Source organism: Diceros bicornis, chromosome 2 (genome assembly GCF_020826845.1).
Source record: "Diceros bicornis minor isolate mBicDic1 chromosome 2, mDicBic1.mat.cur, whole genome shotgun sequence".
NCBI lineage: Eukaryota > Metazoa > Chordata > Mammalia > Perissodactyla > Rhinocerotidae > Diceros > Diceros bicornis.
Genome location: NC_080741.1, coordinates 4087288 through 4107550, shown reverse-complemented (window position 1 = coordinate 4107550; position 20263 = coordinate 4087288). Strand labels below are relative to the sequence as shown.

General features: G+C 46.9%; 1 protein-coding gene across 11 annotated transcripts in view; it reads left to right on the top strand.

The window, feature by feature from the left end:
- Positions 1 to 20263, top strand: part of MED12L (mediator complex subunit 12L) — a 327766-nt gene that overhangs the window by 20918 nt on the left and 286585 nt on the right. For all 11 annotated transcript variants that reach the window (XM_058550842.1, XM_058550826.1, XM_058550786.1 and 8 more), the window contains exon 3: positions 16682 to 16786. In XM_058550842.1, the coding sequence (XP_058406825.1) occupies positions 16682 to 16786 (105 nt within the window). The remainder of the gene's footprint in view (positions 1 to 16681; positions 16787 to 20263) is intronic.

Genomic DNA, 20263 nt, shown 5'->3' with positions numbered 1-20263 from the left:
TGTGGGAGTGGACCGGGCTGAGGACGTGGAAGGAAATGAATTCCCGGGAAAGGAGCAGCGTGTGTGGAGGGTCATAGGCCAGAAGGAAGGAGGGGTGTGGGAGTGGGATCAGGCTGTGGGGGCCTTTGTAAGCTGTGTGGAGGCCATAGATACTGCCGTGGAGGCGGTGAGGTGCCACTCCAGGGTGTTACGGGAATGAGATTTCAAACAACTAAGGTTTGCAGTTCGAGGGAACAGTGGCCCTGAGGGTCACGCTGAGGCAAAAAGCTAGACAGCTAGGTGGTCACTGACATTCCAGGCCCGGGCCCGGGCGTGTTAGTTTCCTGTGGCTGCCATAACAAGGGACCGCAAACCGGCTGCGGACTTGATTCTCTCACAGCTCTGAAGGCAGAGGTCTGAGGGGGTGCTGGGAGGCTCGCACCCCCTCTGGAGGCTCAGGGGAGGAGCCTTCCTTCCTCTTCCAGCCTCTGGTGGCTCCAGGTGTTCCTTGGCTTCTTTGTGGCCACATCAGTCTCATTTCTGCCCCCATCTTCACACGGCCTCTGTGTGTCAGTTCTTCTCTGGGAGTGCCTGATAAGGACTCTTGTTACTGGATTTAAGGTCCACCTGGATAATTCAGGATGGTCTCCTCTCAAGATCTTTAGCTTGATTACATCTGCAAGAACTCTTTTTCCAAAAAAGGTAACATTCACTGGTTCCAGGATTTGGTGTGGATATCTTTCTGGGGTCCGTTTATTGGCCTATGGGGCTTGGGAAGAAAGAGAGGGAGAGGATTTAAGAGAAAGTTGTTTGGATGGCAGAATTGACAAAGTGGATGTATGAGGTAAGAGAGGGACAAGTACAGGAATATACCAACGTTTTTAGCTTAGGCCAGTGGTTCCTGAACTTTCTGATCTTAGGACCTCTTTACAATCTTAAACATTATTGAGGATGCCATAGAGCTTTTGTTTATGTAGGCTATATCAATATTTACTGTATTAGAAATCAAAACTGAGAGATTTTAGAAATATATATTAATTAATTTAAAAATAATAAACCAGTTTCATGTTAAAAATATTTTTTAAGAACAATAACTTTCCAAACAAACAAAAAAATGAGTGAAAAGAGTGGCATTGTACATTTTCGCAAATCCCTTTACTGTCTGGATTCTGATGTCTGGTAATACATTCAGTCTGTTACAGTAGGGTGTTTTGGTTGAAGGATGTGACGAAAATATGGCCTCACACAGATGCATAGTTTGAAAGTTCTTGGGAACCATGGAGCTCTTGGACGTGGAGAGCCGCTGACTTACACAGCTGGGTAGCTACATTGGCGGTGGCCCCAAAACTACATGCAACGGGGAGCAAAGAACTTGTTTAATTGTTTTCCAGGGGTGGGGAAGGTTGGGGGGTGGAGAGATTGAGTTGATTTCTGAGTGTTTTCAGTTCTAGACGCTCCTGGGGAATCTGGGTTGAAATGTAGAGTAGTCGTAGAAATCTAGACGGGTGTGATGTGTTCACTGGTCACTGAAGTCGCGGCTGTGATTACCTGTTGAGCGTGTGTGAAGAGGTGGAGGAGCTGCTGGACTCTGAGGATGGAACTTTCCAGGGCTGGACTTCCTGGGCCCTGCCAGCGGGACCTCTGAAGAGGGCAGTAGTTAGGGAGATGGATGTGGGGCGATGAGTGGCCCAGAGGGAGAGCTGACATGGGGTGAGGCTCCATGTCCGTTGGCTCCTCTCAGGCTGGCGGTTCCTCTCTGCGGGGCCTTTGCACGTGCTGCCTGCTGCCTGGTTGCCTTCCTGTCTTCATCACCACAAAGTGGGTGTTGGCTCTTCAGCACTCCACACAGTTTGTGCTTAATTTCTTTATTATCGTCTCCATCCCCCAAGCAATGTAAGTTCCCCGACGCAGGGACCATGTCCCTTTTATGCCCCACTGATACCCAGAGGCAAGGAGAGGGTCTGGCATATGGTCAGAATTAAATAAATGTTTCTTTACTGGATCTGGTAACCGGGCAGTCATTACTGGCCAACGGTGTTTAGAAGCCCTGTGCAGGGCACAGGGTGCCAGGAGGTATGGGACACGGTTCCTACCCTTGAGGAGCTTTGAGTGGAGGGATGACAGTCCCATGGCAGAGTGCCAGTCATTAAAAGGCTCAGTGGGGTGGTGGGAACAAATGAGGGTGGGCCAGTTCTCTGCAGGGATTAGAAGGGTCTTCAGGAAGGTGGGTGTTTTCCAGGGACAAGGCCTTCTGGGCAGAGGGTATGAACAAGGGTGCAGAGGTGGGAGATGCACAGGATCTTGGGAGGAATCGCAGGTAGTTCAGTAAAGCAAGAGTACATTGAATCTGTAACTTGAACGTGTCTGCAGATTTGGGGGACAGCGGAGAGAGAGGAGGAGGTGAAAGCCGCTGGCGAGAGAAGGGGCGTCTGCTGGGTGCGGGAGCAAGGCTGCCTCAGTCCTGGGGCCAGGCGACGGAGGGCAGAGGGGAGGGGTGCCTTATGTGCTGTGTGTTAGGGTCGCCACCTCTGAGAACGGGAGGGAGGCAGAATTTTTGGGGGGCCTGTTTACCTTGAATTTGCTGCAGGCATTTCCAGAGCCAGTTTGCGTGCACAGAGATTTTTCCCAGCAAGAATAAATTCAGCCTTCAGCCCACACCGAGTGTGCCACGGCTCAGCTGTGCACGTGCCACCTTGTTGTAAATTAAAATTTGGTAGAATTTGCCGCTGTCCTTTTCCAGCCATTTCATTCACGGATTAATCTAATAAGGTTGTTGAGACTAGGACCATTTAAGGCATTGGCACCAGTGAAGAACTAATAAAAATGTATTTTATCTGAAGTGTCATTGGAATTTTTGCTAAGATGCTGGTTACATAAAGGTATGGAAGAGGCTCTATCAAAACTATGTCCAAGGCAGCGCTCACTAATTTACCTTCCTCCTGAGCTCTATGAGGAAGGTGAATAGTGACGTAGCTTCGTTTTTTTTCTTAAAGCTCTACACAGTGCTATGTTAGCAGACAGTATGGAAAATATTTTTGGGGTTACAGCTGTTTTTACTCTTTGGTCAATTTTGGACTAAATGTCAGCTCCTTCATGAAAAAAAAAATGATTCTTTATGAATTGGAGACTATTTCCATTTTGACTACTCACATGAGATCTGCTTTTAAGTCATGGTTAAATAATCAAAGTGTTTCTGAAGTTATATTTTATTTAGTGGGTACTTGACGTATGCCTCCCACTGTGCTCAGGGATGTGGGGTGTGGAGAGAAATAGAAGCCTGCTTTTTCCCCCCAGAACAGAGCTTCTCAAAATATCCGTGCTGAAGGACCAGTTTTTTTTAAAATTAATTTTCAATCTGTTGCAGACTGATATAAATAATGATAACATGAATTGCTAGAGAATGAGCTGCTACCTGAATACAGTGGCTGCGTCCAGGTGTACCAGGCGCCCAGCACTCGCTCTCAGTTTCCACACATTCTCTGTTGAGGACCCCCCTCTGGCTAGAGTCACATCTGGTTCACAGACACATAACACCATGAATGAAATGACTAATGTATTCTTTCCATTTGTTTATTTTAAAATTGAGGAACAATGTATACATTCAGTACAGTGTATGAGGTGCCATATTACATCATGATAACCAGTGGTGCTTGTGTCGGTTATTCTGAGTGCTGTACTGTTTGGTTTTATGCCAGCCTCACAAACACCTCTGAGGTGGGTACTACTGTCTCCTTTTTGCAGGTGAAGAAAGTGAGGCACGGGGGAGGGGGTTACTTAGCTTGCCCAAGGTCATTTAGCTGCATAAGGATAGATGTGGCGCTGGACTTCTGAACCCGTGCTGTAGCCATTCTGCTCTCTATATAGTGAGGCTGAAAATGCTGCCTGAGTTTGGACAAGAGAGGGTTGGAATCCTTGGAGGTTTCCCTGGAGGACATAGGTGTGAGAGGCAGGCTGCGCCCTTTTCATAAGCAAAAGCTGGAGGTAGGATGAGCGAGGCGTGGGGGGAGAGGGCGGTGCCCCCAGATCAGGCCCGGAGTCCGGCAGGGTGGGGGGTGGCGGTGGCGGTGGTGGTGGTGGTGGCGGTGGCAGTGAGCTCAAGTGGTCCTGCTGTCAGATATATCTCACTAGCTCACGCCCCTCAGTCCAGTGGGGGAGAGTGGAGTCAGGGAGGCTGTGAGGGAGGCGGCTGGAGTAACCAAAGCATGAAGTAGAAAGAGCCTGGCTGATCAGGGCTTTAAACAGATCTGGAGAAGAGGAATTGGCAGCTGTGACAAATTGGTCCAAGGAGATGGAGAGAGCAGTGTGGAGAATGCTCAGCTTTCTCGGACGCCGCTCAGCTAAGGTGGTAGGTCCTGCTGTTTGAGGACCTCAAAGTGACACATTTTTGTGCTCGGTCTTTAGTGTAGGACAGGTACCGAGAATTACTCCATTGCTGAAGTGAAATGAATATTCGGACCCCCTCCCCTCCTCCTTCTGACTTCTCACTGGCTTCCGCTGGTTCACTTGAAGTCTCCTGACTGAAAGGGCCCTCCAGCTGTGGTTTCTACACTGGTCCTGCCCTTTAAATCTTGCCCGCATGCCTGTTACTCACCCCCTGTGGGCGGGTTTGTGGTGGTTAATCGCCAGCATTGCTGGGAAGGTTGGCCAGGCTCCGTGGAAGAGGTGGGAATGAACAAGCCTCTGGAAAATCAGGAGTGGAGGCCGAGAGGTGTTAACAGAGGTTCACTTTCAGGCGACATTTTTGGAGGTAGACTCTTTCTTGGCCCAAAATTGTGGGTTTTGCCTCTTTGTTTCCCAGCAATTGACCTAAAACAAACGAACAAAATCACCACCGACAATGTGAAGAAATTCCCAGTCTCTGTTCCCTTTCTCCTGGGCAGGAAGAAGGGTGTTCTGCATTTTCGCTTGTTTCTTCCTGCACCCATTTTATCCTTGTCACCCGGCAAGTTTTGCTTTTTTACAAATTTGCAATTCATCTGGTGGGAATTACATGACAGACGTGTGGCAGGCACGGTGTCAGGGACCTGACCAGGCGTGGCAGGCAGAAGGGTACACAGAAGACAGGTAAGTGAGTCAGCTCCCTGGACAGTTAATTTCGGAGGACAGAAGCCATGACTTGGGTTGGTTGTCTCTGCCCTCGGGTCACCGAGCACAGGGTGGGCAGATTCAGTACTGACTCCGGGAAAGTGTGACTTATGGGAAGAGTTTACAGGAGCTGTGGTCGCAGGGCCGAATTGCACGGGACTGCGGCTTACCTGAGCGTTGGGCTACCTAGAATCCAGTTCTGGGCGGGGTAGACTTTCCTGCTCTGTCATTATGCAAATCTCCAGCAGTTTTCCTGAGAGCCACATCCAGGTGTTTGATATCGGAGGGAGGGTGATGTACATTTGAATGTGATTTGAATATGAATTAATGGGGTACAATTATTTAGATAATAGTGGAATAAATGCCAAGTGTGTTTAGCTATAATTTGAATCAAAGGCACTCCCACTTTAAAATGGGCCGGAGGGACTGCCTGTCTCCGTAGGTCACCCTGGGTAGGACGAGGGAGCCTCTGGGGAATCGGCACCTCTGAGAGCCGCTTGTGTTCAACACAGACTCCAGTGTGGACATTCCATCCAGTTCACTGCAGGGTTACTGAGTACCTGGTCAGGTGCATGATTTGGGCCTGTGTGCTGGCCATAGGGAGGATCATAATTACAGTGGCAATGAGGATTCCATTTGTAAAGTCCTTAGTGTGTGCCAGTTCCCGTGCTGAGTGCCTCACTCAGGATTTTCACTTATTGTTTACGGTAGTTATCTTGGAGATGAAATTGGACCTACTGGGGGCCTAATTCTCATGTGGCCACTTACCCATTGCATGTCTGCCCATCTCTCAGCCTCATTTTCTTACCCTGTAAATGGGGACCCATCCTGCCTCGGCCACCTGGCTCCTAGGAGGATAGGTGTGAGCGTGCTGCTTCACAGCTGGTCGGCGAGTGTTGGTGTATTACCACAATTTTCCTCTCCTCTTTTAGCCTGCTTGCCGGGACAGGTGTGAAGGTGGGACTTGCTGTTTTGTGTTGAGCTCACATCCTTTTGGTTTCGTCTGGGTCCCTACCGGTAATGATTGATGGCCTGCAGGTGTGGTTTGGATGGGGGTGAATATTAATAGCAGCGTGGATGAGGGTGGATGTAAAGAGCTGAGTTTCAGATGTGGCTTTGATGCAAATGTGGCCCTGGTGGTAGAGATGTTGGTGGGAGAGGGGGAAGTGCTAGGTTGCCTTTTAGGTGAGTCTTGCCCCCCCACCCCAAGTCAGTCTGGCCCCTTCCCTTGGCAGCTTGGTGGCAGTGCCTTCTCTTATAAGTATTTTGCCTGCAATGGGGAACCCTCCCCTTCTTTTAAACTTCTCAAACAGCCATGAAGTGACATGTTAATTAGAAAAGATCCCAACAGAAATCACCTCATTGCTGGGGTGCAGGGGCCCGGGTGTCCACTTACACAGAGCCCTCAGCCTGTGTAGACTCTGCAGCTGGTGGTCCTCTTGCTGCTGCCACATGGCCTGTGTCTTGATTTTAGAGGGTGGTCTTGCTGTGAGGGATAGAGCAGAGCTCCCCTCCCAATGTGTATACTTTAGTTTCCTGGGGCTTTTGAAACAAAATATCACAAACTGGATGGCTTAAAACAATGGGAATTGATTCTCTCACAGTTCTGGAGGCTAAAAGTCTGACCTCAAGGTGGGGCCAGACCTGGAAGCCTCTAGGAGAGGATCCTTCCTCACCTCCTCCGCCTTCTGGTAGCCCCAGGTGTTCGTTAGCCTTTGGCAGCATAACTCCAACCACTGGCTCCGTCTTCCCTGTCTTGTCTTTTACAAGGCCACCAGCCATATTGGATTAGGACCCACCCTGATTCGGTAGGACCTCATCTTAACTTGATTATATCTGTAGAGACCCCGTTTCCTAATAATGTCACATGCGCAGGTGCAGGGGTTAGGACTTGGACATACCTTTTTGGGGGCACACAATTCAGCCTGTAGCAGTGTGCCTACAGGGCCCATCTGTAGACTCCTCCATGTCCTGGGTTGGTCTGGTACTGGACCTGGTCTTCTGGGTCCTGGGTCCCCTCCTGTTTTCTCAGGAACTTGAGGCTATCAACCATCTCCCTTTTCTCCTGTTATCTTCAACTGCTGCCTTCGCTGGATTCTTTCTGGTTCCACTAAAACATGCCCCAGGCTCTCACATCTTAGATCTCCCTCTACTCCGTGACCAGTTTTCCCACTTCTCTCCTCCTCCTCCAAACTTTCCTAAAAAGCATCCTGTGTGCTCGCTGTCTCCTTCGCCTCCCACCACTTCCTCTGCTGCTTCCCGTCTGGCTTCTGCCCTCGTCACTCCATTGAGACACCTCTCCCTCGGGTCACAAGTGACAGCCACATTCCCAGCAGCACTTGCCCCTGTCGGTTGCTCCCTTGGTGAGCAGTGTCTTCCCTGGGCTTCTGAGTAGAGCACTCCTGGTTTCCTGCTCTCCTCTCCAGCCATGCCGTCTGTCTCCTCTGAGGGATTTTCCTCCTCTACCTGGCGTTCAGTCAGATAGGATGTTCCGCTGGGTCTGCCCTAGGCCCTGTCTCTTCTCTCTCTGTCCTCTCCCTAGGTGATCTCAGCCACCCCAGCTTCAGTAACTACCTGCCTGCAGACAGCCCCCCACTTGACCACTCTGGCCTAGACTTCTCTGCACTCTAGACTTCTCTATCTAAGTGCCTGTAAGAAACATTTTGTCTTATTTATGTGCTACCTCAGACTTACTTTTAAAACTGAACTTATGGTCTGCTCTTCTTCCCTCCAGAAAACCCCCAACACTGCTGTACCCTAAGAGATATTACCATCCCAGAAATCTGGGAGACGTCCTTGACAACCTCACTCTTTATCATTCCATCCAACATGTCAACAAAAGCCATGTTGTGTAGCTTTCCTAAGTATCCCTCCATATTTCCCCTTCTCTCTACCTCTGTCACCACCATCTAGGTCCTCGCTACCATCATCTGACGTTCCGACTCTTAGGACAGCATGCTAACTGGTCCCAGTCCCCTTGCCCCAGCCTCCCATTTAGTCTGGCCCTACTCCAGTCAGTTGTCCACACTACAGACCTATTCAAGTTGGATGATGCCACTCTTTTGCATAAAACCATTTACTGTTCTTACATAAAGACAGAAGTTCTTCATTTGGTCCACATTCCCAGTGTAGTCTGTCCCCACTCGCAGCTCAGTCTTGTCTCACACCTGTGTCCCTTCTGTTCCTGCTATGACAGCATTTTTTCATTTTCCCAACCCTACAGCCTTTATATATATACTTTTCCTGTCTCTCCTCTTAACTTGTTAGGCACACTCGTGCCTGTGACTGTTATGCTTTCCTGGTGAATTGACCCTTTTATCATTATGATGTGCCCCTCTTTATCTCTGATAATGCTGTTTATCTTGAAGTCTACTTTATCGAGTGTTAGCATAGCCACTCCAGCTCTCTTACATTCATTGTTTGCATGGTGCAGTCATGTGCCTCATAACCATGTTTCGGTCAGTGACTGACCACATATACGATGGTGGTCCCATAAGATTGGTACCATATAGCCTAGGTGTGGAGTAGGCTGTACTGTCTAGATTTGCGTAAGTGCACTCTATCATGTTTGCACAATGAAGAAATCTCCTACTGACATCTTTTTCAGAATGTAGCGCCATCGTTGAGCGGCCCGTGATTGTGTATATCTTTTTCCCTCCGTTTGCTGTCAGCTTACCTGGCTTTATACTTAGAGTGCAGCATGTGGTTGGGTTTTGCTTCTTTATCCATTCTGACAGTCCCCGTCTTTTAACTGAAGTCTTAGTCCATCACATTTCATTAGCATTTAACGTGATTATTGATATGGTTGGATTTAGGTATGCCATTTTCCTGTTTGTTTTGACTGTGTCCTTTCCTGCTTTCTTTTGGATTATTAGACTTCTGTCGTAATTTTAATTTACCTGTTGATAGTTTAGTTCTACCTCTCTACATTGGGTTTTTTTTTCAGTGATTGCTCTAGGAATTACCATATACATCCCTAACTTGTCTCAGTCTTCTAGGGGTTAATATTGTATCACTTCATACGGAGTGTCCACCTGGCCATTGTAGGGGTCCTCCTCTTAGTTAACTCCTGCTTGTGAGTCAGGGCTCAGCTCAGAGGCCACTTCTCCAGGGAATTGTCTGACTTCTCCGACTAGGATGTGGCCCCATTATGTGCGCTCTGAGCAGGTGGGGCTTCTCTGGGGCATTGACCACACTTGCAATGTGCTCACTATGGAATCCTCAGTACTTAGCATGGTGCTGTATACTTAGTTATTTGCTGACTGACTGAAGGGGAGCCCTGAGTTGTGGTTTGAGGAAGGCAAAAGATTTCACGATAATGTACTCCAGGGGATGGGAATGGCATTACGCCAGGCTTGCAGGCTGAGAAGACAGTGTATGTGGGAGGGAAATAATAGTCAAGTAGATTAAATGAGAGTTAAATATAAAAATAAAAAATAGCTCTAATTTTTTATAGCAGTAGCCACCATTTATAGAGCCCTTAACATGGGCAGGCAGCGTGCCAAACTCTTTGTGCGTTTTATCTTATTTCTCCTCAGAACGAAGCAGTGAGGTCCAGAGAGTCGGTTCCCTTGTCGACATCACAGGAAGGTCCCTGCGTCATGCTCAGATCCGTGTGATTCTAACGCTTAGAATGGAAGCAAGGCTTGAGTGTTCAAGGCATGGAGTCTCGTCCTAGGGGGTGGTGTTTTGATTCTGGGGGCCAGAGTTAGGGGGAGAGATGGCCACAGATGTTTTTGAGGGTCTGTAGAGTGTTGTGCTAGATGCTGGACAAGGCTAGGAAAAATAGTTACAAAGCTGTTTTTAAAAATTCTTTTTGTTTTGGATAAGACCCTAGCTGACACAGCCTGTCTGACGATTGCATAGAGGGACCTCTTTCTACCTCTGTGGCATTATCATCCATTGGTGGACATTTCTCTCCAGTGCATTGATCAACACTGAGTTAGTTTCTTAGGCGCAAGTAGGTGACTGATGGAGGAAGTCAGGCGTCTCCGTCCGTGTTCTGTGCATTCGCTGAGAGTCTGGAGGGCGTTAAGAGTGGGTGTGCACGCGTGTGTGCGTGCACCTGTGTATGTGTTTGTGTGCATTTGTTACCTGCTTTTGAGATGGTCATAAAAAAATGTCAGTTTAGCACAATTTTTATTCTTGAGAAGAAGCTTAACCAATTTTCAAACTAACTTCAAAGTGTTTTCCCTTTCCTGATGAAACGTTTTATTGAAATTAAAAGATTGCTGTGAAAGTGATCCAAAAAATAAGATCATTCTCTGAAGTTCAAAGTACATGCGTGAGATTTATGGATGCATTTGGAGTTCACCCAAAGTTTGGAAGGTCTGATGTTTGTACCCGTGTAGAGTAGGAAAGTGCAGAGAGAACACTGGCTTTGCAAGTGAACATGGGCCAGTTTCTAGGCTTTTGTTTCAGTTTGTCTCTGGGTACCTGTCTCCCTAAAATTGCTTTAAGGCTTGTTATTTTAGTGAACACCAGGAACAAGGGCTGTGAGTCCTCCTTTCTCCATGTTGAGGTTCCTTTGGGACCAATTCTGTTTTAAACCTGTTGAAGTCCACACACAGCCTGCTCTGGGGCGCGCTGCCCGGGCCGCTGGGGAGAGCTGTGAATTCACGTTCTCAGCCAGCGTCGCCTTGTGGCTCAGGAAATGTTGGGTCTCAGGCACGTGTTGTGTCATGTATTGCCTTCCATGATGTTAATGATAAACAAATACATTTAAACTCTCTGAATTCGTGGTCGCCTCACCACAGTTATTAATTTTATTCCCACCTTGCACGATGAGAAAATTTTCACCCTTTAATAAGGAGTCCTTTTATTGGAAAATGTTTGGCATTGCTGACCTAGTGCCCAGAGCACAGGCCTGTTAATAAGACTGATAAATGGTTGGGTTAGCCCAAGTCTTTGGGGTTTAGTTGTCTCACCTTTGCAGATAGGCAGAGTCGCAGCTGATGGTTCTGTTTATTATGAGAATCCTTGACTGGGTGTGGCGGAGGGACTTTAAATCTCTGTAAGGACCATTGTAGGAATTTCGATGATTATCCTCTTTTATTGAGAAAAGTCTTTGAAGAGGTTCAAGGCTGGTGCAAGAGGAAGCTGTTCATGTCCTGTACGGATTCTGGCTTCGGGATTTCAGAGGCCTGCTGTTTCAAAGTCTGGGCTGTCTCCCTTCTATTTTTGCCTGATTAGATTTGGCAAAGGCTTTCAGAGTGGTGTCCTCAAAGTTTGCTCTTTGAGTCCATGTAACACACGTTGCTTCTCGTTCTGAGTCTCTTGGTCTGCCTAAAGCCGTTAATCTCCACGTCCAGTCCATTTTCCCAAATTGGGGTCTAAACATGTCCTCCAGTCAGAGAGAATGCTTTTCCCTTACAAGGGGTCTGCTGGCGAGGGACTGGAGTTTGAGAAACACGTCCAAGTGGCGATAGCGAACACTCTGGAGTGTGACTCGCACTCCTAACTCCTTGTTGGATTCTTGGCGTTGACTTTGACCCTTTTCAGAGACTTGAGGGAGCAGACCCTCAGGGCGCGTGTTTGGTTGTGACGCTCTCTTGTAGTTTCTCTAGGAAGCTGACCTGAAGTTTAGTATCAGTAAACTTCAAACAGAAGGGACCTCCAAGCTTCTGTTGGGCTCTGTTGCTTTCGGATGTGATGGAGCGCTCGTGGCCCTGGTGTTTTATTCATTGCGGGTCTGTGAGGAGTTAAAGACGGGAGAGAGAAAGCTTGATGCAGTTGTTTCCTTCCTGGATCTCTGTGCGTGTCTGTCTGTCTGTCTGTATCTGTGCCTTTGTGGTGGGGGAGGGGATGTGGCGGAGAACTCTGACCAGACTTCTTTTCGGTTCTCCTTCTGCTGAGCTGAAATGGGACATCCTGTTCCTCCAGGTGCTGAGTGCAGGACTGATGCTGGGTGTGGAAGCCCTTGTTTTCCTAGAAAGCCACAAACTCCAAATCTTCTGTCAGTGGTTCTCCAAGTGTGGTCCCTAGGTCAGCATCAGGGAAGTTGTTGGACATTCAGATTCTCAGCCACCTCCCTAGACCTGCCAGATTGGAGACTCTGGGGGTGGGGCCCAGAAAGCTGTGCTTTAACAGACCCTGCGGGAGGATGCTGATATGTGCAAAAGTTGAAGGACCACTGCTTCAGGCCAGGGTCTTTTTAATCTCTGAAGTGGACTTTTTGTGTTTTGAGTGCTTACTGGAGCTTCAGGTTATCACTTTCCTGAACCAGAAATGTGACACGAACAACAGCAGTAGTGCTAATTGCTGGCCCTTTTCCTACAGTGTGATGGTTAGGATCATGGATTCTTGGGAGTGCTTTACCACTCTGTGACCTTGGGCAGGCTCATTAACCTCTCGGCTTTATTTCCTCAAGTGGGATATGGAGATAGAAGTAGTAGAAACTATTACTATCCCTGTGTTACGCTTGAGGAAACTGAGGCACAGGAACAGTTCCAGAGCTTGCTTAGAGTCACTCTGAAATGGAGCTGGAGCGTCCCACTCAGACAGTCTGATGGCAGACCCTGGGCTCTTACCTGGGCTTTCACCCCCTTGTGCGCATTTCCGGGGCCCTTGCTTACACTGGTGTCCGTGTTGCCTCCGCCTGTAGCCAGAGCTGGGAGCTGTAGCACGGCCTGTAGTAAGGTGGCGGTGGGCAGCCCGTTGTCGTGGTGTGCAGCAGGAGCAGGCTCTGACTGTCGCGTCGTGGTGTGAAGCCCAGCGTTTCTTGAACTGGGGCCTCCGATTCAGGCTCTGTCAGGTGGAAGCAGCCCCTCTCTGTGGGGGTGATGTGGAAATCTGGGGGGCAGGCGTTGGTTGTTGTGATGACTGGGGTGCTACTGTGGTGTAGTGGACCGGGCTAGGGGCGCTAGATGTCCTCAGTGTGGGCAGTTGGGCTCAATGAAGAATTGTCCTGCATCCCACTGGCCTGTCCCATGTGCCACTGGACCTTCAAAATCTGTTTTTTCCTCTTTTGTTTCAGGTGGGAATCTGTTTACATATGATCTCAAAATATTTTTTTTTGCATGATCTTAATATATGTTTAATATACACTGAGTGTCTGAGGAATATAACCATTGCATTTTAACATATTTGGAGAAGATTTTATTTTATTAGTTTGAAACTTTACCAAGAGTTTTCATGAATTTCAGAAAATTGATGTCCTGCTGTTCTGATAATTTGATACAGCAACATAGCACACCTGATGTCTGCGTCTCGTAGTTACTGCGTTGTGGTGATTCTGGGTATAGGAACCAACACGGCCGTTACTCCTGGGGGCGCTGCTCCAAGTTCATGGAGCCCACACGTCACCTGGGAATTGAAGATACAGCTCATGATTGGGGGAGGGGCTATGTCGCTTTTTTTTTTGTTTTGTTGATGTTACTTTGGCTTATAACATTATACACATGTCAGATGTACATCCTTATATTTCGATTTTTATATAGACTGCGTCGTGTTCACCACCAAAAGTCTGGTTTCCATCATGGTACACGTGTGCCCCTTCACCCCTTCCGCCTTCCCCCAACCCCCTTCCGCTCTGGTAACCACTGATCTGTTCCCCTTGTCTATGTGTGTGTTTGTTTATCTTACATATATGAGTGAAGTCATACAGTAATTGTCTTTCTCTGTCTGACTTATTTCCCTTATCACAGTACCCTCAAGGTCCATCCATGTTGCCGCAAATGGCAAGATTTCATCTTTTTTTGTGGCTGAGTGGTATTCCATTATATATATATGGACCTGTAGGACATCCTGGGGCCTTTGCTTAGACTCTGAGTTGGGGAGTTAATGCTGGTTTTGAGCAGGAGTGACATGATCTCATCTCAGTTTTAGAAAGCTCACTGTGGTGGCTGCTGTATTGAAAATGGCCTTCAGCGGGCAAGGGTAGGAGCAAGGAGGAGGCCAGATAGGAGCCGTTGCAGTGTCCAAGCATGAGATGATGGTGGTCCTGACTCTGAGAGGGCGCTGGTGGTGTGAGAAGTGGTCGGATTCTGGATGTGTGTTCCTGCAACTTAGAATACAAGATTAAAAAGTTCTCAGAACTCAAGGCTTCCAAAGGTACCTGTGTGGATCCTAGTTTGAGGAAAATCTGATGTGGTTGACAGACATTTAACCATGGTTCCGTGTTCTTTTCCTCCTGGGGATTGTGAGAGAGAGAGGGGGGCGGAGAGAGAGAGAGAGAGAGAGAGAGAGAGGGAGGGAGGGAGGGAGAAAGAGAGAGAGAGAGAGAGAGAGAGAGTGTGTGTGTGTGTGTGTGTGTGTGTGGCATGTCTGTCTGGCCCAGTGGTTAGCAGTCAGATACAACAAGCAGCTCAGGGAGCCGGGGTTAGTTTAGAACAGAAAGTGAAGCGGCGCTAAATGGAACTGGCTGGTGCTGATAGCCTCACACATTTCCTCTTGATTAAGCCAGAAGGTATTTTTAGTAAAAACATATGCTGTTACCCAATTAATGCTTCTTGTAATACTCTGATGGTGAATCAAAGATAAAAATTCAGAGTTATCGTCCCATTCTCCTCATGATCTCGTTTGTCCCCCTTCTCTCTTAGACTCCAAAACTACGGAAATTCGGTTCGCACGCTCGCTTTATTTGAGTTGACTGACACCTTTCTGACGTGAACATGCATTCTGTAGTTTTGCCCTAGATTTTCAGATTATTAATTTGAAAATATGGGAGCAGCTTGAGCTGTCTGCTGATGTGTGTGTGCAGCTCCTTGTCTGTGCAGGTCACGACTTCAGTGCCCTTCCAGTGCCCTTCCGTGCCTGGAGGGGACTGGATTCCCAGAGAGCTCATGTTCCTGTAGCGCGGTCTTTTGAAAGCCCGCCAAGACAGTGGCTCACCCAGGTATTGGGTGGAACACACTTGATTAGGTGAAGCTACAGGCACGTCTCCAGAAAGCCTGGGTCCTCAGCTGGGGTGACCTTCATGTGCTCCTGTGTTATGAACTACTTTGTCCTAAGGCTTCCTGCCTGATCAAAGCGGTGATTCCGATCAGTTGATTTTTTTCATTTTGTTCTTGCAGCAATTCCTTACGAAGAATCAGTGTATGATCAGTTCTTGTGCTGTGGCTCCCATTATCCCAGTGTCACTAAGACCATGTCTTGGCTTGGAGTGAGGGGAGCAGAAGGTCGCTTTATTTACTCAGACCTTTCCCTTGTATTCTCAAGTCTGTATTTTGGGAACTCCAATTTACTTCTGTAACTCAATGATCTGGGCAGGGCATGATCTTTTTTCCTTTTTTTAAAGCCTTGGGCTATTTTTGATGTGGTGTGACCTTGGTAAGAAAGTTGTCCTGTATCTCTCCAGGAGGAGATCTTTTTAAGGAGAGGATGAGTTGTGGCTTTGTATTTTTAGACATTTTCATATGGCATTTGTACTTTGGTGGCACAGTGTCATGGAAATATCTCTTCCTAGTCTAGGATTGAGAGGACGGTATTTCAGGGCTGGCTTTGTCCAGTTACTGCACTAGCTCAGTGATCCTCACTCTTCCCATCTGTAAATGGGCATGAAGATACATGCCTCCGTCTCCCTCAGAACTGGTGAAGGTGAAGTGAGCTCTACACTTGACTCTGGTTGAGGTGATGGTGCTGTGTGTGCCTAGGATCTGTGCCTTGATTCTGTCTAACTCGCTGTGGGTCTTGGGTAAGGTGAGTGAGCTGGTTTTCTTTTTTTTTGCTGAGGAAGATCAGCCCTGAGCTAACATCCGATGCCAATCCTCCTATTTTTGCTGAGGAAGGTTGGCCCTGGGCTAACATCCGTGCCAGTCTTCCTCTACTTTATATGGGACGCTGCCACAGCATGGCTTGACAAGGGGTGCATCGGTGCGCGCCCAGGATCCCAATATGTGAACCCCGGGCCGCTGAAGTGGAGTGCGCGCACTTAACCACTGCGCCACCGGGCTGGCCCCTGACCTGGTTTTCTTGAACATAAAATAGGAATGCGCACAGGGTCTGGCGGAGAAGGGAGAGTCCAACTATGGGCCATCTAGAAACAATTCTACTTTAAAAATTCTGTAAGTTTATGTTTCTGGGGAAGATGGGGAACTTTTGCTCATTTTTTCTTTTCCCAAGTTATTAGTTAACAATTTTCAGACTTACAGAAAAGTTAAAAAAAATAGTATAATGAACAGCCGTATACCCTACACCTAGAGGCAACAGTTGTTAACATCTTGCTACATTTGCTTTCTCTTTTTCTACACATTTAAATGTAGCTTTTTTTTTTTTTTGGTGAGGAAGATTGGCCCTAAGATAACATGTGTTGCCAATCTTCCTTTTTTTTTTGCTTGAGGAAGATTGTCCCTGAGCTATCATCTGTGCCCATCTTCTTCTATTTTGTATGTGGAATGCCGCCACAGCATGGGTTGATGAGCAGTGTGTATGTCTGCTCCCAGGATCTGAACTCACGAACTCTGGGCTGCTGAAGCGGAGCACATGAACCTAACCACTGTGCAATTGGGCTGGCCCCTATATATTGCTTTTTAAACTCCAGTCTCTTCTTTCTTTGGTGTGCGTTCAACAGTTCTCTTTTACGGAGTGTAGCAAAGTTAGTCATTACTCAGGCTGCGGTATGCTGGGTTAAGTTGGGGCCTTTACATCCTTCTGATTAATCAATACTTTTCTTGAACAGGATGAACTTACTGCTGTGAATGTAAAGCAAGGGTTCAACAATCAGCCAGCCTTTACTGGAGATGAACACGGCTCAGCCAGAAATATTGTAATTAACCCATCAAAGGTAATGCTAATTGTCTGTTTCCTAAAGCTTCTGAACAAGTTTGTGTATGTCACAGCCTTGATAGTTGATGTTGGCAAATTAGTGCTATTTAAACTGCAGTCCCTGTTCAGAATTCCCCCAAATATCCTGTATGCTGTCCTGCCCCAGGACCCCATCATGCCGTGTCTCTTGGTCTGTTTTAATCCAGTGCAGTCCTGCTCCACTGTCCCTCATTCTGTTGTAGGTTTTTTGGGCTTTCAGGACTGCTATTTTATTTTATTTTTTGTAAGGAAGATTGGCCCTGAGCTAACATCTGCCAATCCTCCTCTTTTTGCTGAGCAAGACTGGCCCTGGGCTGACATCTGTGCCCATCTTCCTCCACTTTACGTGGGACGCCGCCACAGCATGGCTTGACAAGCAGTGCATCGGTGCGCGCCCGGGATCCCAACCTGCAAACCCTGGGCTGCCAAAGCAGAGCTCACGCACTTAACCACTGTGCCACCAGGCCGGCCCCCAGGATTGCTATTTTTAGAAGGGTCCAATCCAGTTATTTGTCTTAGATTCTAGTCCTATGTTCTAGATTTGTCTGATTGTTTTCTCATGACAGCATTCAGGTTAAATGTTTTGGCAAGAAGGCTGCATTGCATCCTGTTAGAAGATGTGCAGTGCCAGTTTGCTCTGTCATTGGTTAAACTGTTTGATCACATAAGGTGGTGTCTGCCATCCCTTTACGTTGTAACAGTAGTGATCTTTTCCCCATGGTAATCTCTACAGGGTGACATTTGGGACCGTATGAATATCCTATTCTCCAGTAAAATTTTGTCTCAGGATTCTGGCATCAATGGATGATTCCTGCTGAATGATTTTTCTTGCTGCTGGTTACAAAATGCTGGTTTTCTAGTTATTATTCCTCATACATTTATTAGTTGGCATTCTTTTGTAAAGGCCTCCCATTTTTTCATTGTTGCTTTGAACTCCTGGGCTCCTTGCCATCTGATGTGTTGTCTTCGTTTTTCGTCGTCTTGTTCCACGTGTCTTGCATTTGGCCAGTGGGGCACCTTGGACCTGGCTCTCGGGTCCTTTTGCCACGTCCACTGCTCTTTGAGCACTTCCTCACCCTGACACAGGAACGTATCCCAGGTTCATCTTGTTTGTTCCCTGCCCCAGCCAGATCTGGATGCTTGGCATGCTCAGGCTACTAGAATGTCATGCCTTCTAGGCCCTGTCAGGGGACAGAGATGGAAAACCTATTTAGATTTTTCTTTTCCTTCTTTCCATCCATCCATCCACCAACTCTAATTCAATACCACAGGGTTTTTTCTTTCTTTTTTCTGTTCCATCTTTGCATCACCTTTCTCCCAAAGTGAGAACCCTGGATCCCAGCAATAGCAACATGTTTACTCATTTACTTGGTATTACAGTACACATAGAAAAGTTCCAGAACAGGGGCGGGCCCGGTGGCGTAGTGGTTAAGTGCTCGTGCTCCGCTGCGGAGGCCCTGGTTTGGATCCTGGGCGGAGGCCCTGGTTTGGATCCTGGGCGCGCACCAACACACCGCTTGTCAAGCCTGCTGTGGCGGCGTTCCATATAAAGTGGAGGAAGATGGGCACAAATGTTAGCCCAGAGCCAGTCTTCCTCAGTAAAAAGAGGAGGATTGATGACAGATGTTAGCTCAGGGCTGATCTTCCTCACAAAAAAAAAAAAAAAAAGTTCTGAGAACAAACTATACCAATGTCACTCCAACAACAAAGTTACCATGTACAATTTACAAATTTTCTACAATACTTTTTGTCCTTAGACTAACTTTCATTAAGAGTTATATAGTCAGGGGCCGGCCCCGTGGCTTAGCGGTTAAGTGCACGCGCTCCGCTGCTGGTGGCCCGGGTTCGGATCCTGGGCGCGCACCGACGCACTGCTTCTCCGGCCATGCTGAGGCCATGTCCCACATACAGCAACTAGAAGGATGTGCAACTATGACATACAACTATCTACTGGGGCTTTGGGGGAAAAAAAAAAAGGAGGAAGATTGGCAATAGATGTTAGCTCAGAGCTGGTCTTCCTCAGCAAAAAGAGGAGGATTAGCGTGGATGTTAGCTCAGGGCTGATCTTCCTCACAAAAAAAAAAAAATGAGAGACTTTAAAAAAAAAATTATATAGTCAGAATGTTGTATTAAAAAATTTCTTGAATTAAATCTTTTTTCTGTGTGTTGATGTTAACGATTAGATACATAGATTGAATTATTTACTTTCTTTTTTTATTCTTTTAAGGTTTGATTTTTCATCATTTTTGAGTTATTTCTTCATTTATTTTTTTCCCTCAAAGCCCCAGTAGATAGTTGTATGTCATAGCTGCACATCCTTCTAGTTGCTGTATGTGGGACGTGGCCTGAGCATGGCAGGAGAAGCGGCGCCTGGGCGCCCGGGATCGGAACCCGGGCCGCCAGCAGCGGAGCGCTAGCACTTAACTGCCAAGCCACGGGGCCGGCCCATGAGTTATTTCTATTTTTTGAATATTAAAATACTTTTATTAAATTGAAAACATCAGACATATAAATAAAGAGAAATCAAACATACAGATGAATTTCTATACTTCTTTCCTCTTCCCCAGAGATAACCACTGTTAAAGGCTTGTGTATCATTCCAGATCTCTTTTTATGTGTGCACATGTTCATGCAAACACATATGTAGTTGACAATTTGCTAAACTGTCAACTGACATATTAAATGATGTGAAAGACATAGAAGCATTTTCTACAGATAGTTCTATCAACCAAACACAATGTTTTTAGTTTTGTCTTTTTCCAATCTTGATGCACTTTTTAACATTACAACCACAATTATGAATATGTTGTGATTTGTGTTCTACTTTTTTTTTTTTTGGTGAGGAAGATCAGCCCTGTGCTAACATCTGCCAATCCTCCTCTTTTTGCTGAGGAAGACTGGCCCTGGGCTAACATCCGTGCCCATCTTCCTCCACTTTATATGGGACGCTGCCTCAGCATGGCTTGCCAAGCGGTGTGTCGGTGTGCGCCCGGGATCCGAACCGGCGAACCCTGGGCTGCTGCAGCGGAGCGCGTGCACTTAATTGCTTGTGCCACCGGGCCGGCTCCTCTACTTTTTTTTTTATTGTGGTAAAAATATACATAACGTAAAACTTACCATTTTAACACTTTTTACTGTACAGTTCTTTGGCATTAAGTACATTGACGTTGTACAACTATCACAACCATTCATCTCTAAAACTTTTTGTTTCCCTTTACTTATGTATTTAAAAAACGTAGCATTTTTTTGTATGTACTTTTCCTTGAGGCTAAAGTATTCATATTAATAATAATTGATGGATAGATAACGTTCCATCATTTGTGTGCTATAAAGGGCTGAAACTGCTGGTGTATAGTAATCAGCTAGTTGCTAGTCTCTACGGCTATTTACAAAGAGGTTGTGGTAAGATTTGAACATACAGCTTTTGTTCTTGAGGATAAATTCCCAGAAGTGTATT